The sequence below is a fragment of the Lepidochelys olivacea genome (assembly GCF_965140295.1).
Source record: "Lepidochelys olivacea isolate rLepOli2 genome assembly, chromosome: 2".
Classification (NCBI taxonomy): Eukaryota; Metazoa; Chordata; order Testudines; family Cheloniidae; genus Lepidochelys; species Lepidochelys olivacea.
Window position 1 is genome coordinate 169350451 of NC_140412.1, and position 20473 is coordinate 169370923.

At 39.9% G+C, this 20473-nt stretch overlaps 1 protein-coding gene across 1 annotated transcript in view; it reads right to left on the minus strand.

Annotated features, from left to right (window-relative positions):
- The window catches only part of ABCA13 (ATP binding cassette subfamily A member 13), a gene marked incomplete at its 5' end in the record, with an annotated part of 301195 nt that overhangs the window by 162697 nt on the left and 118025 nt on the right, over positions 1-20473 (minus strand). Inside the window, 7 exons of the mRNA XM_084621105.1 lie at positions 3134-3364; positions 3836-3993; positions 4971-5167; positions 7992-8408; positions 12322-12508; positions 18032-18151; positions 19715-19849. Coding sequence (XP_084477231.1) covers positions 3134-3364; positions 3836-3993; positions 4971-5167; positions 7992-8408; positions 12322-12508; positions 18032-18151; positions 19715-19849 — 1445 coding nt within the window. The remainder of the gene's footprint in view (positions 1-3133; positions 3365-3835; positions 3994-4970; positions 5168-7991; positions 8409-12321; positions 12509-18031; positions 18152-19714; positions 19850-20473) is intronic.

The following is a 20473-nucleotide window of genomic DNA, read 5'->3' on the forward strand; positions in this document are numbered from 1 at the left end:
GATACAACCGCATTTGCTCCAGCCTCTCAGACAGAGACAAACACCTACAAGATCTGTATCAAGCATTCTTAAAACTAGAATACCCACCTGCTGAAGTGAAAAAACAGATTGACAGAGCCAGAAGAGTACCCAGAAGCCACCTGCTACAGGACAGGGCCAACAAAGAAAGTAACAGAACGCCACTAGCTGTCACCTTCAGCCCCCAACTAAAACCTCTCCAGCGCACCATCAAGGATCTACAACCTATCCTGAAGGATAATCCCACACTCTCATAGATCTTGGGAGACAGGCCAGTCCTCACTTATAGACAACCACCAACCTGAAGCAAATACTCACCAGCAAGCACACACCACACAACAAAAACACTAACCCAGGAACCTATCCTTGCAACAAGCCGGTTGCCAACTCTGTCCATATATCTATTCAAGGGACACCATCACAGGACCTAATCACATCAGCCATACTATCGGGCTCGTTCACCTGCATATCTACCAATGTGATATATGCCATCATGTGCCAGCAATGCCCCTCTGCCATGTACATTGGCCAAACCAGACAGTCTCTACACAAAAGAATAAATGGACACAAATAAGAATCAATAATTATAACACTGAAAAACCAGTCGGAAAACACTTCAACCTACCTGGACACTCAATTACAAACCTAAAAGTTGCAATTATTCAACAAAAAAACTTCAAAAACGGACTCCAATGAGAAACTGCAGAACTGGAATTAATTTGCAAACTGGACACCATTAAATTAGGCTTGAATAAAGACTGGGAGTGGATGAGTCATTACACAAACTATTTCCCCATGCTAAATTGCTCCCTACTGTTACTCACACCTTCTTGTCAACCGTTTGAAATGGGCTATCCTGATTATCACTACAAATTTTTTTTCTCCTGATAATAGCCCACCTTAATTGATTAGTCTCGTTAGTTGGTATGGCAACCCCTATTTTTTCATGTTCTATTTTTAGCCCCACAGCCTGAGCACCCAATCCATTGACCTGGTCAGTGTAGACATATCCTGTGTGTCGGAAGGGTACATGAAGGGTCTTAACAACTTTTTTAGCACTTCACATAGTTCTAAGGCTGGGGTTCTCAAACTGTGGGTCAGGACCCTATTTTAATGGGGTCACCCAGGCTGATGTTAGCCTTGGGCCCCAGCAAGTCTGAAGCCTAAACCCCACCACCCAGGGCTAAGATTACATGCCCCCCATCTAGGGCAGAAGCTCTTGGGCTTCATCTTTGGACCTCCCGCCCAGGGCAGTGGGACTCGGGTGATCTCAGTCTTCGGTCTCCCCATCCTGGGGTCACATAGTAATTTTTATGGTCAGAAGGGGGTCCTGGTGCAATGAAGTTTGAGAACCGCTGTTCTAATGTATGCATCAATGCAGTGGCTCTCAGCCTTTCCAGACTACTGTACTCCTTTCAGGAGTCTGATTTGTCTTGAGTACCCCTCAATTAAAAACTAATTTCTTACAAAATCAGACATAAAAATGCAGAAGTGTCACGTCACACTGTTACTGCAAAATTGCTTGCTTTCTTATATTTACCATATAATTATAAAATAAATTGATTGGAATATAAATACTATACTTACATTTCAGTGTTTTGTATACAGAGTGGTATAAAAAGCCACTGAATGAAATTTTCATTTGTACCGACTTCGCTAGTGCTTTTTCTGTAGACTGTTGTAAAACTAGGCAAATATCTAGATGAGTTGATGTACCCCTGGTTGAGAACCACTGCTCCAATGAACCCTTTCACAGAACTGAATGTACTTAGTAAACAGGAGCTAAGCATTTCTCATCATTCTAAGTTTGTTCATATGAACGTGGATTTTTGTATTTATTTGAAAATAAAATGTCAATTCTAAATTGGCACACAAAAAAAGTCTCAGTGTTACAAACCAGATAACTGCTAATGGTTTTTATATCTGACCCCATTATTTTCCACATGCATAGTTCATGCTGCAAAGCTACAACACATAATTAATGTCCCAGATGACAAGCTTTCCAGAGTCTTTGTTTCATAAACACAGAAAAGAGAAGTGTCTTCCCTAGATGACATTCTCTTCAGATGGCTGCTAATAATGCAACATACCTTCCCATCCCTTAGGGCACTGGGTACATAAAATGATTGAAAGTTTATCACACAATGTATAGTAAGCTATCTAAAGAGACACTAACTCATAAAAATGTGCATTTTGTATACTTGGCATTTGTTTTGTTCTTGGTCATATCCTAAGTTTTCTTTTTGTACATGACTCACTTTGGGCTGTTTACAGAAAGGAGATCACTGGAAAAATCATATTTCCACGAAATGCTGCAGAGTGGATTGTGCCATCAAATGAAAATATTGTCTCCCATCTACTGAAAAACATTAGTTTTGTTCTTATATCATCATTTCAAGCAGTGAAAAACAGGGGAGTGTTTTGGTTTTTTTTAAGGATCTACACTATGATACTAGAGTAATGATGGGTCAGGGAATTTTGTAATGGAAATAATTCATTCTCTGGTATAACCAGTTAAATAATGCCAGAGCCAAAACCAGTCATGATGAACCCCCATCAGGCACATTGGCCAGATTAGAAGCTGAAGTAAATTTGCAAGAACAGCTATTCTTGTCAGATTTCTAGGCCAGTTCTGCCAACTCCTGAGGTTTTGTTAGTTCAGATAGAATTCAGAGAAGAGACAGAATTTTTTTGAGTTATCTGAACTGTACAGCCAAACCTTCTGAAGTTCATCCTCAGTTAATTCAAAACTCAATTTTTTTTTGATGCTAAGAGTTAATAAGAGATTTGGACTGACAGTGGTTTGGGGTTAAAGCCCAGGTCATGTAAATATGTCCTGAGATCAGCTGAGATAGAGAAGAACTTTCCAAAAGGCAATATCACCCTTTAGGATACATCAGGCTGTTGGAATGAATTATGGGAAGAGTGTGGTTGTTGCCCTTAAATAACACAGCAAAATTTGAAATCTATATTCTACATGAGATGCTCTTTCATTCGCCCCTCAGGAACCTGTCCTGAAATATTCGGTAGTAAAAACATGGTCAAGAAGGTTAGATAGAAGCCAGTAGAGCATCTTTAACCATTGACAGCTACTATGGAGAGAGAAACAAAGTACCTCTTCCAAGGTGGTATCTGAAATACCATAGCCAGTCACATGTAGACGTTCAAGGTTTTCATCCATAGCCTGAAAGAGGCCATTAAAGAAGGCCTTATCTGCCTTCGTTGGAATCACATAGGTCAGCTCACTCCCACTGTTCTCTTTTAGGAATGCTTCTGGTACATAGAACTGTACCAGAGATGTGACTTGACTGATGTACTCAGGATCCTCGATTTCAAATGAAGAAGGCTGTGCAGAAAGGAAAACAATAATAAATGGAGTTTATATGCCATCAGAAAATTGTAAAACAGGTCAAACTGAAAACAAATATGGGGCCAATGCTGGAAACCCTTCCTCAATTGGGTAGTCCCAGTGAAGTTCCTGGGTCTAACCTTGTGAGCAAGAGAATACTCACCATGAGTAAGGGATTCCAGGATTGGTCCTCTATTCAGCAAATCATCAAAATTACTAATTTTCACTATGTTGCTAGATTATTTTATGTGCAAATTAATTCAACTATGAAGGTTGCGAAAAACATTTGCTATACACCAGTATTAAATAGACCAAGTCTTCCCTTCATTGCTGGTTATACAAGATAAAAGAATTACCACATTTATCTTGCATGTAAATTACTAGCAGCGTTGCAAGGTTCCCTCAGAATAATTGATATGACCTTTTCTTAGCTGGAAGTACATATTGTGCACAATTCTGTCACCATACCTTTTTTATGAGTGTTAGACGGTATCCCTGGCCATATGTTTCCTTCAGATAAGAGGGAGGACCACAGCACCTCAGCTGCCCCTGCTGCAGGATGGCAATGCGATCACTGAGCACTTCTGCCTCATCAAGATGGTGAGTGGTGAAGATCAAGGTGCAACCTACCCCAGGAAGAGCAGTGCACACAGATTAAGACTTTATTTTAAAATGTTTTCTCATGAGAGAGACTTTTTTTTTTCCAGGAGGATACTTGAGGCGATAGTAATTCTATAAATTTAGAAGCATGTACTTCAGTATGCAGAACACAGACACAAAATGCCTGCTAACGTGTCCCATTCACACTCACTGAGACTATACAGATTATAAAACAGTGCAAAGTTTGGACTAGAATCTAAGAGAGACAACAACAAGCAGTTGCAATTTCAAGGCTGAGAAGGTGTTTTGTGAGATTAAGAGATTCTTAAAATCACATAACTCTGGTGCCGGTTTCAAGGGATCATTCACTGTGGTTTATTCCAGCTAATAGGGAGGGGAGGTGCCTGCTATCTCAGAAGCTTACCTCCTACAGTCAGTTTTAGCTCAGGACACTTGAAAATCAATGGAATGGTTTGACTGATGAGTATTTTCTTTAGAAGAAAAATATATGCAGCCATATGGGAAAGTAAGAGCCCCCCAAAAATGAAAAAGCAAAGTTAAACAGTGATGAAAGTAGGAGATAACCCTTTTCATCCAGGGCAGGATCAGCATGGACTCATAGCTAAATTGAATCTTGCATTAAATCCATTAGATTTTTCAAACCGTGGTTCACGACCCAGAACTGGGTCATGGAATGGAAGGGACTGGGTCGCAGCGGCTCTGGTCAACACCGCCAACCAGGCCATTAAAAGTCCCATCAGCGGTGCTACAGAGCTAAGGCAGGCTAGTCCCTATCTGTTCCGACACCGCGCTGCACCCTGGAAATGGCCAGCAGATCTGGCTCCTTGGTGGGAGAGGGACCATGGGACTCCGCATTTCAACAGCTGAATGAAACAGTTATCGCTGTTAGGATTTCTGTTCAGCAACTGGAAAGCAAAATACTATTTTCAACCACCCTTTGCCTGGGAAGGATGTCCGCCAGAACATGAGATAAGTTTTGTACCAGCCCTGTACTTCAACAGAATGTCCCAGATTCTCCGACGTGAACATGGATCCACACCACTGGTGGGCTCATCTAGAACAACTGTCTTTGAGTTTCCAATAAAGGAAATAGCAATTGAGAGCCTCCTTTTCATTCCCCCAGACAGGGCTCCAACACGTTTGAACTGATGGTGGGATAAATCCACATCTTCCAGGGCTCTAGAATAAGAATACAAATAAAACTGTGACCTTTGAAAATTGCAAGCCTTTTCAGATCAACTACCACATCATCCCAACCAGTGGCGCTGGAACATTTTGAGTAGTGGGGGTGCTGAAAGCCAGTCCTCTTACGCTTTCTCCCCCGCCCCAGAGCTGAGTCTGGGAGCAGGGCTGTGTCTCTGGGAAGGGGGGACCCAGACAGGGTTAAGGGGGCTGAGGCTGTGGCCACTGCTGGGTGCTGGCGTGGGGCCCGGAGCGGAGCCCCAGGCAGGGGCTGGCAGCCAGGACCCCAAGTGAGGGATCTGGAGCAGAGCCCTGGGAGCATAGGCCAGGCATGGGGTCCTGGGAGTGGAGTCTTGGGAGCAATGGATGAGGCCTGGTGCGTAGCTCCGGGCCAGCAGCTGGGGTGGCGGCCGGGACCTGAGGCCCAGGTGCAGTGTTGGGGAGTGGAGTGCAGGGTGTGGAGCCAGCGGCTGGGGTACGGGCCTAGTGGCTAGGTCCTGAGCTGGGGAGCAGAGTCCCAGGTGGCATGATGAGAGCAGAGCCCTGGGTGCGGAGCCAGCGTCTGGGGAGCGGGGCCAACCCTCGGGACCTGAGCCAGGGAGTGGAGCCCTGGGCTTGGGGCCAGCAGTCCCGCATAAAACCTGGGGGTGCTGCAGCACCCTCCCACACCCCTACTTCCCGCGCCTATGATCCCAACCCACAGCAAAGTGACGAAAAGTCACTTGTATGCAAAATATCCATGGGCAGTTCAAGTACAGATCAGCATATATAACTATTCAGTTTCTTCTGGTATCCACTGAAAAGAAGTAATAGTAATAATCAAAAAAATTCTTATTTTTAATGGCAACCTCCTGAAATATACTTTTAATGGCCTCTGTACAAGCTAAAGCAAAAAAGAATTCAAAATTATAGGCCTCAACCATGTTCCAGTGAAGTCACTGAGAGTCCTTCCATTGATTTCAATAAGCTTTAGATTAGCCCCTCTAAGAATCTGGAGGGAGTGGGGAACAGTTCAAGGACAGCTGAGGATAGTTCAAGGACTCTGAATTATTATTTAAATATTTGTATAACCTAGAGTTACCAACTTTCTAATCGCAGAAAACTGAACACTCGTGCCCTGCCCCCAAGCTCCAGCCCATGTCCTGACCCTTCCCTGGGGCCCAGTCCCCCACTCACTCCATCATCACCACCCCCTATCGCTCGCTCTCCCCCACCCTCGCTCACTCGCTCATTTTCACCAGGCCATGGCAGAGGGTTGGGGTATGGGAGGGAGTGAGAGCTCTGGGGTGGGGCTGGGGGGGTGGGGCCGAGGGGTTTGGAGTGTGGGGGGGGGCTCCAAGCTGTGGCAGGGGCTTGGGCCAGAAATGAGATGTGCGGGATGCAGGAGGGGGCTCAGGAAGGGGGCTGGGGTGCAGGAGGGGGTGAGTGGTGCGGGCTCCAGGAAGTGCTTACCTAAGGCAGCTCCCAGGAAGCAGCAACATGTCCCGCCAGCTCCACTTGCTGTTCCTGCCTTCAGACACGGCTCCTGCAGCTCCCATTGGCTGTGGATCCTGGCCAATGGGAGCTGCAGAGCCAGCGCTCGGGGTGGGGAAATTGCGTGGAGCCCTGTAGCCAGCAGGACATGCTGGCCACTTCCCGGTAGCCGGGCAGAGTCATGCAGGGAGCCTGCCAGGCCCACTGTACTGCCAACCGGACTTTTAACGGCCCGGTCAGCAGTGCTGCCCGGAGCCGCCAGCGTCCCTTTTTACCCAGGTATTCCGGTTGAAAACCAGACACCTGCTACCCTAGTATAACCACCCAGGCAAGTAAAAACCCACACATTGATCTGAAAGAAACAATTATAAGAACTAGAGGATAATTAGCACATTCTGCTTCTCCTTAAAAACAAGAACTTGAAGGCCACAGACTTGCAAAGAGATCCCCCAATGCAAACACTTACGTCTGTGTGGTGTCCCATTATATCAAACAGATGCCAAACAGAAGCAATGGTATGAAGCCCTGATGAATTCAGCTTGTAAATAGGTGCCAGATTGAAAGGCAAAGCCAACAGAACAATATAAACAGCAGCAGAGCACATTTCCCCACACTTTGTGAAAGGTCATCGCTTCGGAAAAGGAGGTAGTTTATTTGCCATAGGCTAGTCAGTCCTTAGCCATTGTTTGATGCTGCCTCCATGTATTATGTGGACACCTGTCCAATAAGAACTGGACTGCAAGACCACTAACTTATTTCACATCACCCAACAGCCATTGGCTGCTAATTATGTTCTATCACTATCAACCTGGATTGATTTGAACTGGCAAGCAAAAGACAAGATATCCCAGTGCTTGTCTGCTCAGTCCTCCAGTCCTTCAAAGTAATTTCCTACTTTAAAGAAAGCAAATTTCTACAGCAAAGAGCTGACTTTATATGAATAAATACATTTATATCAAGGTATACACAGCAGGTTTTCCAATCTTCTGACAAGCTACATTAAAATCTTGTGTTGCTTTGTTTAGAAAAAGAAATGTTACTGTTGCCTTAATCCTTTTTTTAATTTCTCATTTCTGTATTAGCCTTAGCAATGGGGGCCTAATTTGATAAAAATGTTCTGCTTCCCATAAAAATATCCAGTTAGTGGCAAGAATCTATCCCCCGTGTCTATGAGGATCTTGCATAGCATTGTTATTACATGGTTCTAGGGTATTCAGAATTCAGTAGTCCAAGTTCTATAAAAGAGAGTTTCCACTTCAACTATGCTTTAGCTGAAACCACTAGAGAATTTTTTTAAACCTTGTCTGTAATATTCTTACTCTAATTTTTATTTCCATAATTTCATTACTGAAAATTAAGATCAGGAAATACATTTACAAGCCAGAATTTTAGAACACCAAACCCATCATTAGCGCTCTCAGGATTCCAATAGTTAGGGCTGACTCTCCTAGCATGAGGCTTTGTTCGTTCACCACAGCGTTCTTGGACTGGTTTTGAAGGACAGCCTACATACAGGTTTCCCACAAGGAAAATAAGAACCACTAACCTACTGACTTGCTGATGTAACTGTTTCTTTGTCCATAGAGGTGCTTTCACTGAGCCATAGAACAGCAGATGCTCTCGCACAGTTAAGGTGTCAAACAGCACATCATACTGAGGGCAAACACCCATCTCCATTCTGATAGCAGCCAGCTCAGTATGTATATCCCTTCCATTGATGATGATGGTCCCAGAGCTGGGCGGGTACAGGCCTGTCAACATTGATCTGATACAAGAAATAACAGTGTTGTTGTAGCTGTTTTGATCACAGAAGAGAAGCAGAAGAGCTCTGTGGAGCTCAAAAGCTTTTCTCTTTCACCGACAGAAGTTGGTCCAATAAAAAAAAATATATTACCTCCCACTCATAAGAAATAACACAAATTCAATAAAACCACCACATTCAGGACACACTATGTTGTATCCTGAATTTGATCAATTCACTTCTGGCAATATTTTCTTCTCTAGTAGCAGCATTATTTAAATGATGCTGGAGTCTGTATGGAGGAAACCTTGAGATTAATGCAAAAATGGTTATTAATAAAATTATCATTTACTCTTACAATGTTATCTTTACTGATTTTAAGAAAGACCTACATTTATTTGTATACTCATTGTGCTTGGAGATTTGAACATATATTTTTGTTTTTTGGTTGCTTATTTTATTAAACGGAACGTTCAATTTTATTAAATGGAATTCTTTAGGCAATCTTCTTTCTGGCAACCATTGACAAGTCTCAAGTGCCAAAGGAGATACCTTTGCTATAAAACTCCTGTATGTTTATACAGGGTCTAAAAATTAACTTTTATCTTCAATTTTGCTTTAACTTTCTATGCTACTTTCTTTTATGTTTTTAAAATGTACATAAGCTTTGGTTATTGTGATGAGTGTTTTGCATAAAATAAATATTTAATACAAATCTTTACTTGAAAGATGTAAATAGATCGCAAAAGCAGATTGTAAATCCAAGAACCATTTTGGTCCAAAGACCATAATAAAGGGGTCTTATAAAAAACAGGACATCTTTTGTGTAAGATTCCAGGTGATATAAATATGATCTTACCTTAAAAAAATTGTATGATGATATTTATGCTTTAGAAAGAGTCTTGACTTTAAAAGAAGGTAAGGATGTTCTGTTTAGAACAAAGGAAAATGTATGGATGTGGTGTTAACTGTAAAACTAAGATGTAAAGTGGGCTTTCGTTTTATCCCACCCTCCACACAGGCTCGTTCAACAAAAAACCTCTAATTTAAAACCTATTCATAAGGTGCTAAAGAATTTTCTTATTGAAAATAATTTCTTCTATAAGCACTCAAAAGCATTCATGCTTCATACTAAGAAAATCCCGGATAGCTGAAAAATGTTTTATGGAAGTTGTTGGTTACTTTTATCTACCTCGTTTTTCCTTTTAATGGTTCAAAACTTTGTTTATTCCTTAAATGCTTTTGAGATGTACAGCTGCAAATATTTTATCTAAATGAAAAGTTTTTTATGCAATAATTTACTAATATCTTTGCTAAATGGTAAGATGCTTCATGTACTATTATGGAATCCACTGACCTTTCTGTGACTGGCTATTAGTGTAAGAAGTCATTTGAGTATACATTATTAATTTTTTATTAATTGGGGATGGGAGGGTAATTAGTTATCTGGCAATGCTTAAGCAACTTCCTTACCAAACTCCTAAAAACAAGCAGCACCTCTCCAAAGATTGAGTAGGAGAAAGGACAATAATTTATTTAATGAATACTGAAGTTTAAGAACCTCTCTTCAAGAATTAAGTTTAAAACTAATTCAAAATTGAAAAACTTTCAGATCTAACATACGGGTGGCTTGAACCTATTTGAAACAGAATTTCAACTCCTGATGAAACCTACTGAATAGCTCAGAAAATGGACTGAATAAAAAGTTAAAACTCTAACATTAAGGATGTTCTGACAGTTTCCTACCACAAAAAAGCAAAAGCAAGTAGAAGTTTATATTTACAAGGGAGGGTTTTTACTAAGACCAACCCACAAAGGCATTGAGCCAATGAAACAATGACAACAGCTTATCTTAATCCTACCAAGTCTGAAAGAGGTGTTTTCTCCTCTTTCAGTGAAATTAGATGACAAGAGGTGCATAAAGCAAATGACCAGCAACACTCTGCTCTCATCCTCAACTTTGCAGAATTCATCACAGTTCATCCTGTTCATCTCTGCAACTGAGCTGTGACCAACTACTAAGAAGAAGACAGACACTGAACAGCATCAAGAAGAAGTAATTTTCTAGCTCAAATGGCATCACCATCAAGACTTCAATATGGATTGGTGAGATGAAGTTGTAGAGGGCTGCCAAGGAATTAGATTTAAAGTTTTCTTGTAATGATGTTCATGTGATATTGAAATACCACTGTAACTTAGGATATCCATAGTTTCTTCCATTAAACCACAAATTGTTCAGACCATTTATTTCTCAAGAGGAGCCATTGGCTAACCTTTGGTAAATAGAGAAAGAGAAACAGTGGGATTTAATTTGAATTTAAGATTCTGGATATTAATTAACTTGCCATTCAAAGAGTGGTCTTGAGACTGGCTTCTTCTGAGTAACTGACAAATACTTTCTTTGGCTTCATAGGACTCAGTTAAGATTTTAAAACCTTTACCCATTTATAAACTATGTTATCCATCATAAACACAACAGGACTCACCTGCCCTTGAACAAAATTATTTTGCCCATCTATAAGATGTTTTAGTTAATAAGGATACTTTGACACAGGACTCTCTACTAATGTTGGGAATAAAAGGAGCTCTGTCAGGGCGGACAACTTTCAAAGGTGTAACCTGTCCAAAGTTCTCCACAGACTCATACTGTACATAGAAGAGTTTGTAACTGAAGTAACAATTGTTTATCTTTTGTTTTTTATTTTTCACTTTTCCTTTCCTTGGTAAGGCAGTCATAGTTACAAACTGGTATTATTTTGCTTGTTTTAATTGCAGTTTCCCCTTAATCCTGGCAAAGAACGCCTTGTGACTACAATAGTGGGAGTCATGTCACTGAATTAGCATTATGAGAGAGAGAATTAAAGGTTTGCCCTGCTATTTCTTGTTTCTCTAAATTGTAAGTTTTAGTAATTTTTTTATAAATAAAATTACTTGGTGCTCAACAACTTGAAACACCCCTTTGTACTACAAAAGTGCTTTAGGTAGATCTTCAACTGATGTAAAGTGGTATACTTCTATTAGGTGTACTGGAACAACAACAACTTGCACAAGTGGAGTATTTGGCCCTTTATAATTACGGAAAAGTTTCTAATGGTATAATCTTTTTTTAATTAAACCCAATATCAATAATTCATTATCTCTCTTGCTATTTCCTGAACAAGGCTCATTTGTCTAGCAGGCAGAAAGAAAGAGAGAGAGAGATCAACTGACCAGTGTTTCCTGGTTAAATATGATATATCTCTCACAGTTTAGCTGTAAATGCAGGGTTAAATCTCTAATTCCTAATTCATGAAGGTCAGTTCTGCAGTCCTTACCCATGTTAATCAAGTTGACTAAAATATAGAATCCAGTTCATTCTCATTAGTAATTTATGTACCTGCAGGGGTTGAGGAAAAAATGGTCGGAATTCTTGATATTTCTTTAATATAAAGGGCAGAAATAAATTAACTTTTTAATTAAGCCAGATTTTTTAAATGTTTTTCTTTGTTATTTCTGCTTCTTTTCAACTGTCAGAACATCCTCTTCAACATCCAGGAAGAAAGCTTGCAAGTTCAGTAAACCTCTAAGATCTCCATCTGATGGAAGCATAGGTGTGAGGAAAAGAAAGAAGGGTTTCCTTCAGGTGTCTCTGTACCCATGCGCACAATAACCCCACGTCGCCCAGCTACCACTAAAGCTGCTTAAAACAATAGCTTTACCACTGAGGTTATGATAAAGGAGACCCAATTTTCCATGGCAATGCATTTGTTTTGCCAGGGGCACCATGGCACAATAAATTAATTTAAGCCGTCTTAGTGACATCTTTTGCATGGCAAAACTGTGCAAGAACAATAACCAAGCAAGGAGATGGAGTAGCTCATTTGCTGATATACAAAACATTTCAAGGCACCAGATAAGGTAAAATGTGTAGTCGGCCATCATTCAGCAATGGACATACATTATTGTAGTCTTGCCAGCTCCATTGGCACCCAAGAGAGCTGTGATTTGACCCTTGTAGAAAATGAGGCTGAGATCTTTAACTGCAGTCTTTTTGTTGTCTGTGTATTTTTTGGTGAGTGACATCAGAATAACTCCTATTGGGCTTCCTCCTTCACTCATGTGTCTCTCATCTGGGGGCAGAGAACCTGTGTAAATGAAGAATAAGGCTTTAAAAGCACTGGCAGTTATATAGTGAAAATTCATTGGCTTTACCTTTCCTGAAATGGTCCTCACTGCTGTAACATTTAAACTACAGGGTCAGGTGGTATAAATTGGGATAGCTGCATTCAAATCAATGCTGCTATGCCAATTTATAATGATCAAGGATAGGGACCACAGTTATGCTAAGTATCTAATCAGTGAAAACGTTTAATTGCAGCTTAAAACACTCAAACTAAAACTGATAAACATGTGTGCACATGCTAATACAAATATACACATATATAGTAATTATTAAAAAGTTAATGTCATCTATTAAAATGTATTTCTTGAATAATGAGATTTTTACAAAGGAACGAGCAAAAGTGGAGGTTGCGGACCAGAGAAAATGGGAACAATATGGACTGACTAAATGGAGTGGAGAAAAAGAAATGCACACAACATGAAGGAAAAACAGACTAGTGTTTGGAAAACCAGTTCTGTTTAAATATGAAACAACCAGAACCTCTGCTCGTTGCTCAGTCATTTTTCATATTAGCATAAAGTTGGTTCTAACCCCTTCCAACAACCCTGTGACCATCCTCCAACTAGACTTTGCCAGCTTCCCTGCAACTCATACCAACGTCCTTCTCCTGGTTCATCCTCCCCTTTACCTTTCCTGGACTGTGTTTCAGAGGCCAGAACCTTTAACTCTAGCAGCCCTTTCTGCTACTTGATATGAATCCCAGGTGCCTCTGGAGCCTAATACAAAGGTGCTGGACCCTGCCATTGCTCAGGTGAGAGAGAGAGACTGGAAGGAGAAAAGAAAGACCAAGAAGAGCAAAGAGTTGTCAGGACAGAGAGAAAAAGTGAAGGTCTCTATCCAAAGAAAACATCAAAGGTAAACGTGAAATCTATTTTTTGGAGGGACCTGTTTGTGAGGAGAGATCACTCTGTGGAGGGCTTCAAACTCAAGATAGTTCAGATAATATTCCAACTAACATCTACATATTTAGACATTTAAGTGAACCTCTGAAGCTTCTGAAATTTTCCCTTCAGTAGTAGAGAGGTATTGATACAAAATTCTCGTGGGTGACTGGGATTTCTGGCTTCCACTATAGATAGCTGAACCAGCCCAGATAATTACCAGATAGTATGTAATTTCATATAGTCACAGAAGACTGCCAAGGCCCAAGAAAGGATGTGGGTGGCATGTGTTCCTCTATCCATGAATTTTTAATCAAAATAAATACATGACAATGTAGTGAAATGGGCCTTGGAGAAAAGAAAGAAATCAGATTTTAAAGAGCAAAACATGTAAGGAATGCATAAGTAGCCAAACACAGAACTGGAATGAAATAGTGGAAATAGTTGTAGGCAGCGGTAGCCCTGGAAAATAGAGATGATAAGTGTGTTATTAAAATATGAGGTTAAAAAAGAGAGCCAGAAAGGGCAGAGTTTAGATAACAAGACAGAATGAAAAAGAAAATTCACATAAAAGACAAACTTTTCACAGAAGCAAATAGAAGATAAAAACAGAGCCTGATGTTTGATTTCATCTGAAAAAAAGTGTAGCTGAAGAAAAACAGAACTCTGGCCATGAATTTTAATGAGCACAAAATTGTACAGTGTTCACTAACCTGAACAACACTGTAAGGAATGTCAAAGGGACCTTAAAAAGCTGGGTGAATGGGCTGCAAAATGGCAGATGAAATTCAGTGTTGACAGATACAAAGTAATATCTATTCAAAGAGTCATTTGAACGACTCATACTGTAATACCAAGGTACCAAATATACAGGAATGACAGAATAGGTCAGGCTAGTGGGAGAGTGGCACTTTATGTGAAAAAGCATAGAGTCAAATATTGTAAAAATCTTAAATGAATCAAACTGTACCACAGAATCTCTTAGAAATTCTGTGCTTGAATAATTAGAGAATAGTAAGAGGACTATACTACTGACCACCTGACCCAGATGTTGATGGTGATTGTGAAATGCTCAAGAAAATTAGAGACAAAATAAAAAATAGAAGACTCAGTAATAATGGGGGATTTCAACTATCCTCATATTGATCGGGTACAGGTCACATCAGGATGGGATTCAGAAATAATGTTTCTAGACACATTAATGACTGCTTCTTGGAGCAGCTATCCCTGGAACTCACAAGGGGAGAGGCAAATTTTGATTTAGTCCTAAGTGAAGCACAGGATCTGGTCCAAGAGATGAATATATCTGAACCGCTCAGAAATAGCAACAACAATATAATTAAATTTAACATTCTTGTAGAGGGGGGAAATAGCAAAGAAACCCACCACAGTAGCATGTAACTTCAAAAAGGGGAACTACACAAAAATGAGGAAACTATGTAAATGGACATTAAAAGGAACAGTTATACGGGGAGATTACGATGGATCAGTGAAGTGCCTGGACCACTACCAGTGACTGGAAAATCAATTATCATGCTTATTGACAAAAACAGCCAAGTTAGTGGGCCCGTGTTAGCATAACTAAACCAGGAGGTGAGGGAGTTTGAGCGACCACAAGAAGGGAGCCTGACCCTGCATCCTTCCTGATAAGATCTCTGTTGAAATTGCTGAGGCATGGGTTTTAGAAAACAGGAAGCTTATCTATATTTGTACTCTGGGATGTGTTTGTCAGGGCCCTCAAGCATGCAGACTTTGAAAAAACACATTTTTCTAATTAGCGGTCTGAAGAAACTTATTGCTTAAACTCTGAAATTGGTTGCTTAACAAGTTTTTTTTGATTGACATGTTATTGTCATACTAACAATAAATAAGGGGGGAGAAGTTTGGGTAGTTGGAGTACTTTGTGAACAAACCTGAGGTTACCAAATGGCAGATGGAAGACAGGACATTGGATGGCTGTCGTTGTGCCACTTGAAAACTGCTCCAGGCTTTGGTAATTATTGGGGGTTGGGGTTTTTTACTAACCAGTTGGAGACATATGTAAGTGCTTGAGACTAAATAAAGTACAATTTTAAGTAAGAGCACTCTTGTACTGTAATGTCAATCATCAGTTGGATGGCCATGTCCCCATTTACTTATGTCCTGCCTCTGCCTCACCAAGAGTAAACGTTACCAAGAGCTTTGGGTTCATAAAGCCCCGGATAACACAGTCACAAGAGTGAAATGCCTGCAAGCTGCATGGAAACTTTAAAAACACCAAATAGAGGCTCAAATTAAATGTAAACCCCAAATTAAAAGAATAGCAAGAGAACCAAAAAATGCCACCATGGCTAAAAAACACAATAAAAGGAGCAGAGACAAAAAGGCACCCTTTAAAAATTGAAACTCAAATCCTACTGAGGAAAATAGAAAGGAGCATAAAAGTATAAATAGGCAGGCCAAAAAAGGATTTGAAGAGCAACTAGAAAAAGACTCAAACTAACAGCAAACATTTTTAAGTAATCAGAAACAAGAAGCCTGCCAAACAATGAGTGGGACCCACTGCACAATCGAGGTGCTAAAGAAGCACTCAAGGAAGACAAGGCCATTGCAGAGAAGATAAATTAATGCTTTGCATCAGTCTTCATTGTAGAGCATGTGAGGGAGATTCCCACACCTGAGCCATTATTAAGTGACAAATCTGAGGAACTGTCCCAAATTGAGGTGTCAATAGAGGTGGTCTTGGAATAAACTGATACATTAAACACTACTATGTCACCAAGACCAGATGCTATTTACCCAAAGGTCCTGAAGGAACTCAAATATGAAAATGCAGAAATGTTGTATGTAACCTATCACTTAAATCAGCTCCTGTACTAGATGACTGGGGGATAGTTAACCTGATGCCAGGTTGTTGTTTTTTTTTAAAAGACTCAAGAGATGATCCTTGCAGTTACAGGCCAGTAAGCCTATCTTCAGTACCAGGCAAACTGGTTGAAACGATAGTAAAAAAACCAGAATTATCGGACACATAGATGAACACGATTTGTTGGGGAAGAATCAACATAGTTTTTTCTAAAGGAAAATCATGAATCATGGGCTGGGGGGTCAACAACATGTTGACAAGGGTGATGTGGTGGATATAGTGGATACTGGATATTGCACTTTCAGAAAGCCTTTGACAAGATCTCTCTTACTTAAATAAAGTAAAGATAAGAGGGAAGGTCCTCTCATAGATCAATAACTGGCCAAAAGATAGGAAACAAAGGGTCAGTTTAAAAAATGGAGACAAGGAAATAGTGGGAAGCCCCAGTGATCTTTACTGGTGCTGTTCAACATATTCATAAATGAGCTGGAAAAAGGGGGTAAACAGTGAGATGGCAAAGTTTGCTGATCATACAAAATTACTTAAGATAGTGAAGTGCAAAGCAGACTGCGAAGAGTCACAAAGGGATCTCACAAAAAAAGGTGATTGGGCAACAAAATCGTAGATTAAATTCAATGTTGATAAATGTAAAGTAATGCATACTGGAAAACATAATCCTAACTATACATACAAAATGATGGGGTCTAAATTAGCTGCTATCACTCAAGAAAGATCTTGGAGTCATTGTGAATAGTTCTCTGAAAACATCCACTCAGTGTGCAGCGGCAGTCAAAAGAGCGAAAAGAATGTTAGAAAGCTTTAAGAAAAGGGTAGATAATAAAACAGTAATTATCATAATGCCATTATATAAATCCATGATACGCCCATACCTTGAATACTTCGGGCAGTTCTGGTTACCCCATCTCAAAAAAAAATGTATTAGAAATGGAAAAGGTACAGAGAAGGGCAACAAACTGGATTAGGGGTATGGAACAGCTTCCATAAGAGGAGAGATTAAAAGACTGGGATTATTCAGTTTGGAAAAGAGATGACAAGGGGGATATGATTGAGGTCTATAAAATCATGAATAGTGTTGAGAAAGTCAATAGGCCCCAGGAAAGTGTTATTTACCCCTCACGTAACACAAGAAGCAGGGATCACCAAATGAAATTAATAGGCAGTAAGTTTAAAACAAAATGCAGAGTCAACTTCTGGTTCTCATTGCCAGGGGATGTTCTGAAGGCCAAAAGTATAAGTGGGTCCAAAAAAGAATTGGATAAATTCATGGAGGATAAGTCCATCAATTGCTATTAGCTAAGATGGTCAGGGATGCAACCCTATGCTCTGGGTATCCCTAAGCCTCTGACTGCCAGATGCTGGGACTGGATGACAGGGCATGAATCCCTTGATGATTGCTCTGATCCATTCACTCCTTCTGAAGCATCTGGCATTGACCACTGTCAGAAGACAGGATACTGGGCTAGACGGACCATTAGGTTAACCCAGTATGACCATTTTTAAGCAATGAGTTCTAACTGAACTTTATCCGCTCAGACATCTTTGTGGACAGCTCATTGAAAACTTTTTACTCAACAAAATCTTTTTAAATAAAAAAAAAGCCAACAAAATGTTAGGATGCATGAGGAGTGAGATATCAATTTAAACTTAGACTCAACCAATTATAGAAGATGGATTAAAAACAGTGAATTACGCAGAAAAAGAAAATAATGTTTACTAAAAGGCTCCTGCTATTACAAACCTTCATTGACGAAAACCAGATTGGAATTTAGATGTTTCCTTCTCTTCTCTGTACCACACAGCTCCTTCCAATAAGAGATAGTAAAGGGGAAGTACCATGGCTTTCTGAACCCCAATCTTCCTAGATGTTAAATATAAGAGAAACATTTGAAACATTTTCAAAATTCATTTGTTGCTCAAGTATATAAAATAATCCTATTATCCTATATTTCTGTTGTTGTTGTTTTCCAATGGAACAGGGTTATAAAATCTTATCTATACTGCGTAGCATAGGTTTTTATATAGCACTTTTCTTCCCAAAATATCCAAAAGCACTTTGCAAGCTTTGGGGCCAATCTTGCTATCTCCGAAATTAATAGAACTTTTGACACTGAAATTTTCTTGTGGAAATGGCTCTCTCATCATTACCCTGGCATTTAATGAGACAATCCAAATAAAGATTTTGGTCCAGATCTTGAGCTAAGCTTAGTAAGGCTCAGGGTAAAGGTGTGAAGCTTTTTACCTTCCCGAATCTGGGCCAGTCCCTAGCATGTGCCACCTGCCAAAAGGTGCCATTCTAGCAGCAAGAGATACCAAGTGACATCTTAGCCACAACTGCTTTTTTCCAGATTTGCTTCCTACACTAGGGGAGGGAGGAATGATGTAGAACCTGCTGCACCAGTTGAATGGCACCAAAGATACTTCTCCGTACACAAGTGGAATCATCAAGGAGACAGATTTGCTACCTTTCCAGCTGCTTTGCACCACCATGGCAATACAAGCCAGCTGGCAGAGGAGCAAGGATCTGGCCTTGTACCGTAGTACATTTACACAAAGGGGCAGAATTATGGCTGTACATATCACCTTAACTTTTACATTTCCTGACCTTTTCAGTGCTTCCCTCAGCATTCACTTAATGTGGTTTTTGTATCCATGGAGTCACAGTATGTGGTACTGAATAGTAAGTGACATTCTTAATTTTTATGTGAAAGGTTTTTGCCTGAGATACAGTTATATTATTGTATTCCCTTCCATTTCCATGTCAAACTTCTCAGTTATTCATTTAGAAATAAATATACAATAAGCAGAAAAAAAAACATGTAATATGCCAACTTGAGCAAGTGTAAATTTCAGGCCATGAAAGAGATGTTTAGAAAGCATTCCAAATGGCCCAACAACCAACTTAAGGGAATTAATTAAAAAACCCAACAACCTGGAGATTGGAGGAAAGATGAATCCCACCTTCTGAGAATAAATTTGGGATTTAATTCATTTCAATTGTGACCCAGAGTTACTGGTGGTGAGAGATGATAAACAGGAAATCAATATTGTTCATTAGCATTCTGAAAATCCTCACTCGGACAGAACACCCAGTTAACTCAGTATGAGTTCCTCTACTGGACGGAACTCTGTCATTACGTAGTGTCAATCAGCCTGAGAAGTCCTATCCAATTATCTGCTCTCCTTATATGCATACACAAATGGACTTCATACCATATTACAATTCTAGCCCACCAGTTAGCGTCATTCACTGACCTATGGATGCATGAAGGGTTTCTTAGTCTCACTCAGAGCAGTAGTCATGTATTTTGCATGTCAGAAAGCCCTAACTCAGAGGCATCAAAAATTTAATATTTTAACTATAAAGGAATGAAAAAGTAGAACTCATTTTGGTATTAATAAATCTGTGTGTGCTTGTTCTTACCAGGAATTACATTGCTGAAATACCAGCCAACTAATAAATATAGAATTGAATCAAAGAAAATCATCCAGCTAGCCCATCCAAAGGTCATGGATCCTCCTTGTGCCAGGGGCTGGTACATGTTACTCCATTGAATTCCTAATAATAAAAAAAGGTCAACACTAAATCTGTAGAGCACCACAGGTAGCAGGATCATAAACACGTGAACACCAAACTCTCAAGAGGTATTTGAGCACTGACGAACAAAAAAGAACAATGTTAATAACTGTAATTTTAACTGAATAGAAACTAAACGTTAGGCTGCTCCATCTCTATGTGCAACAGCAGGTAACATTACTGCCGAGCAAATGTGAAAGAACTCGTAGTGGAAGCGAGTTTTTAAGAATTTTATTATTTTATTTTAGCTGTCCTTTTATTTTAGTAAAAAGAAAAAATAGGACTACTCAGCAAAATGCTGAATAAAATATGAGAGAAGCTCGTTTTCAGTTGTTCAATAAATCAGGGATTAAGACAGTTTGCTGATACATGTAAACAAATGGTTTAAAAGAGATCTGCTGCAAATTTATTTAGTTGCAACCTGCAAATCCTGACTAAATGCAATCTATTATATAGCATATGTTTTATAGTAGTGCCTGATGGTGACAGCCAAGGATTGGGGCTCCAGACACTAATCATTTGAAAAATTACTTCAACTCATATTCCATCAGGTGTATGAAGAAAGGAATGAAAACACAAAACACTAGCAGTAGTTAGAATTCAAAT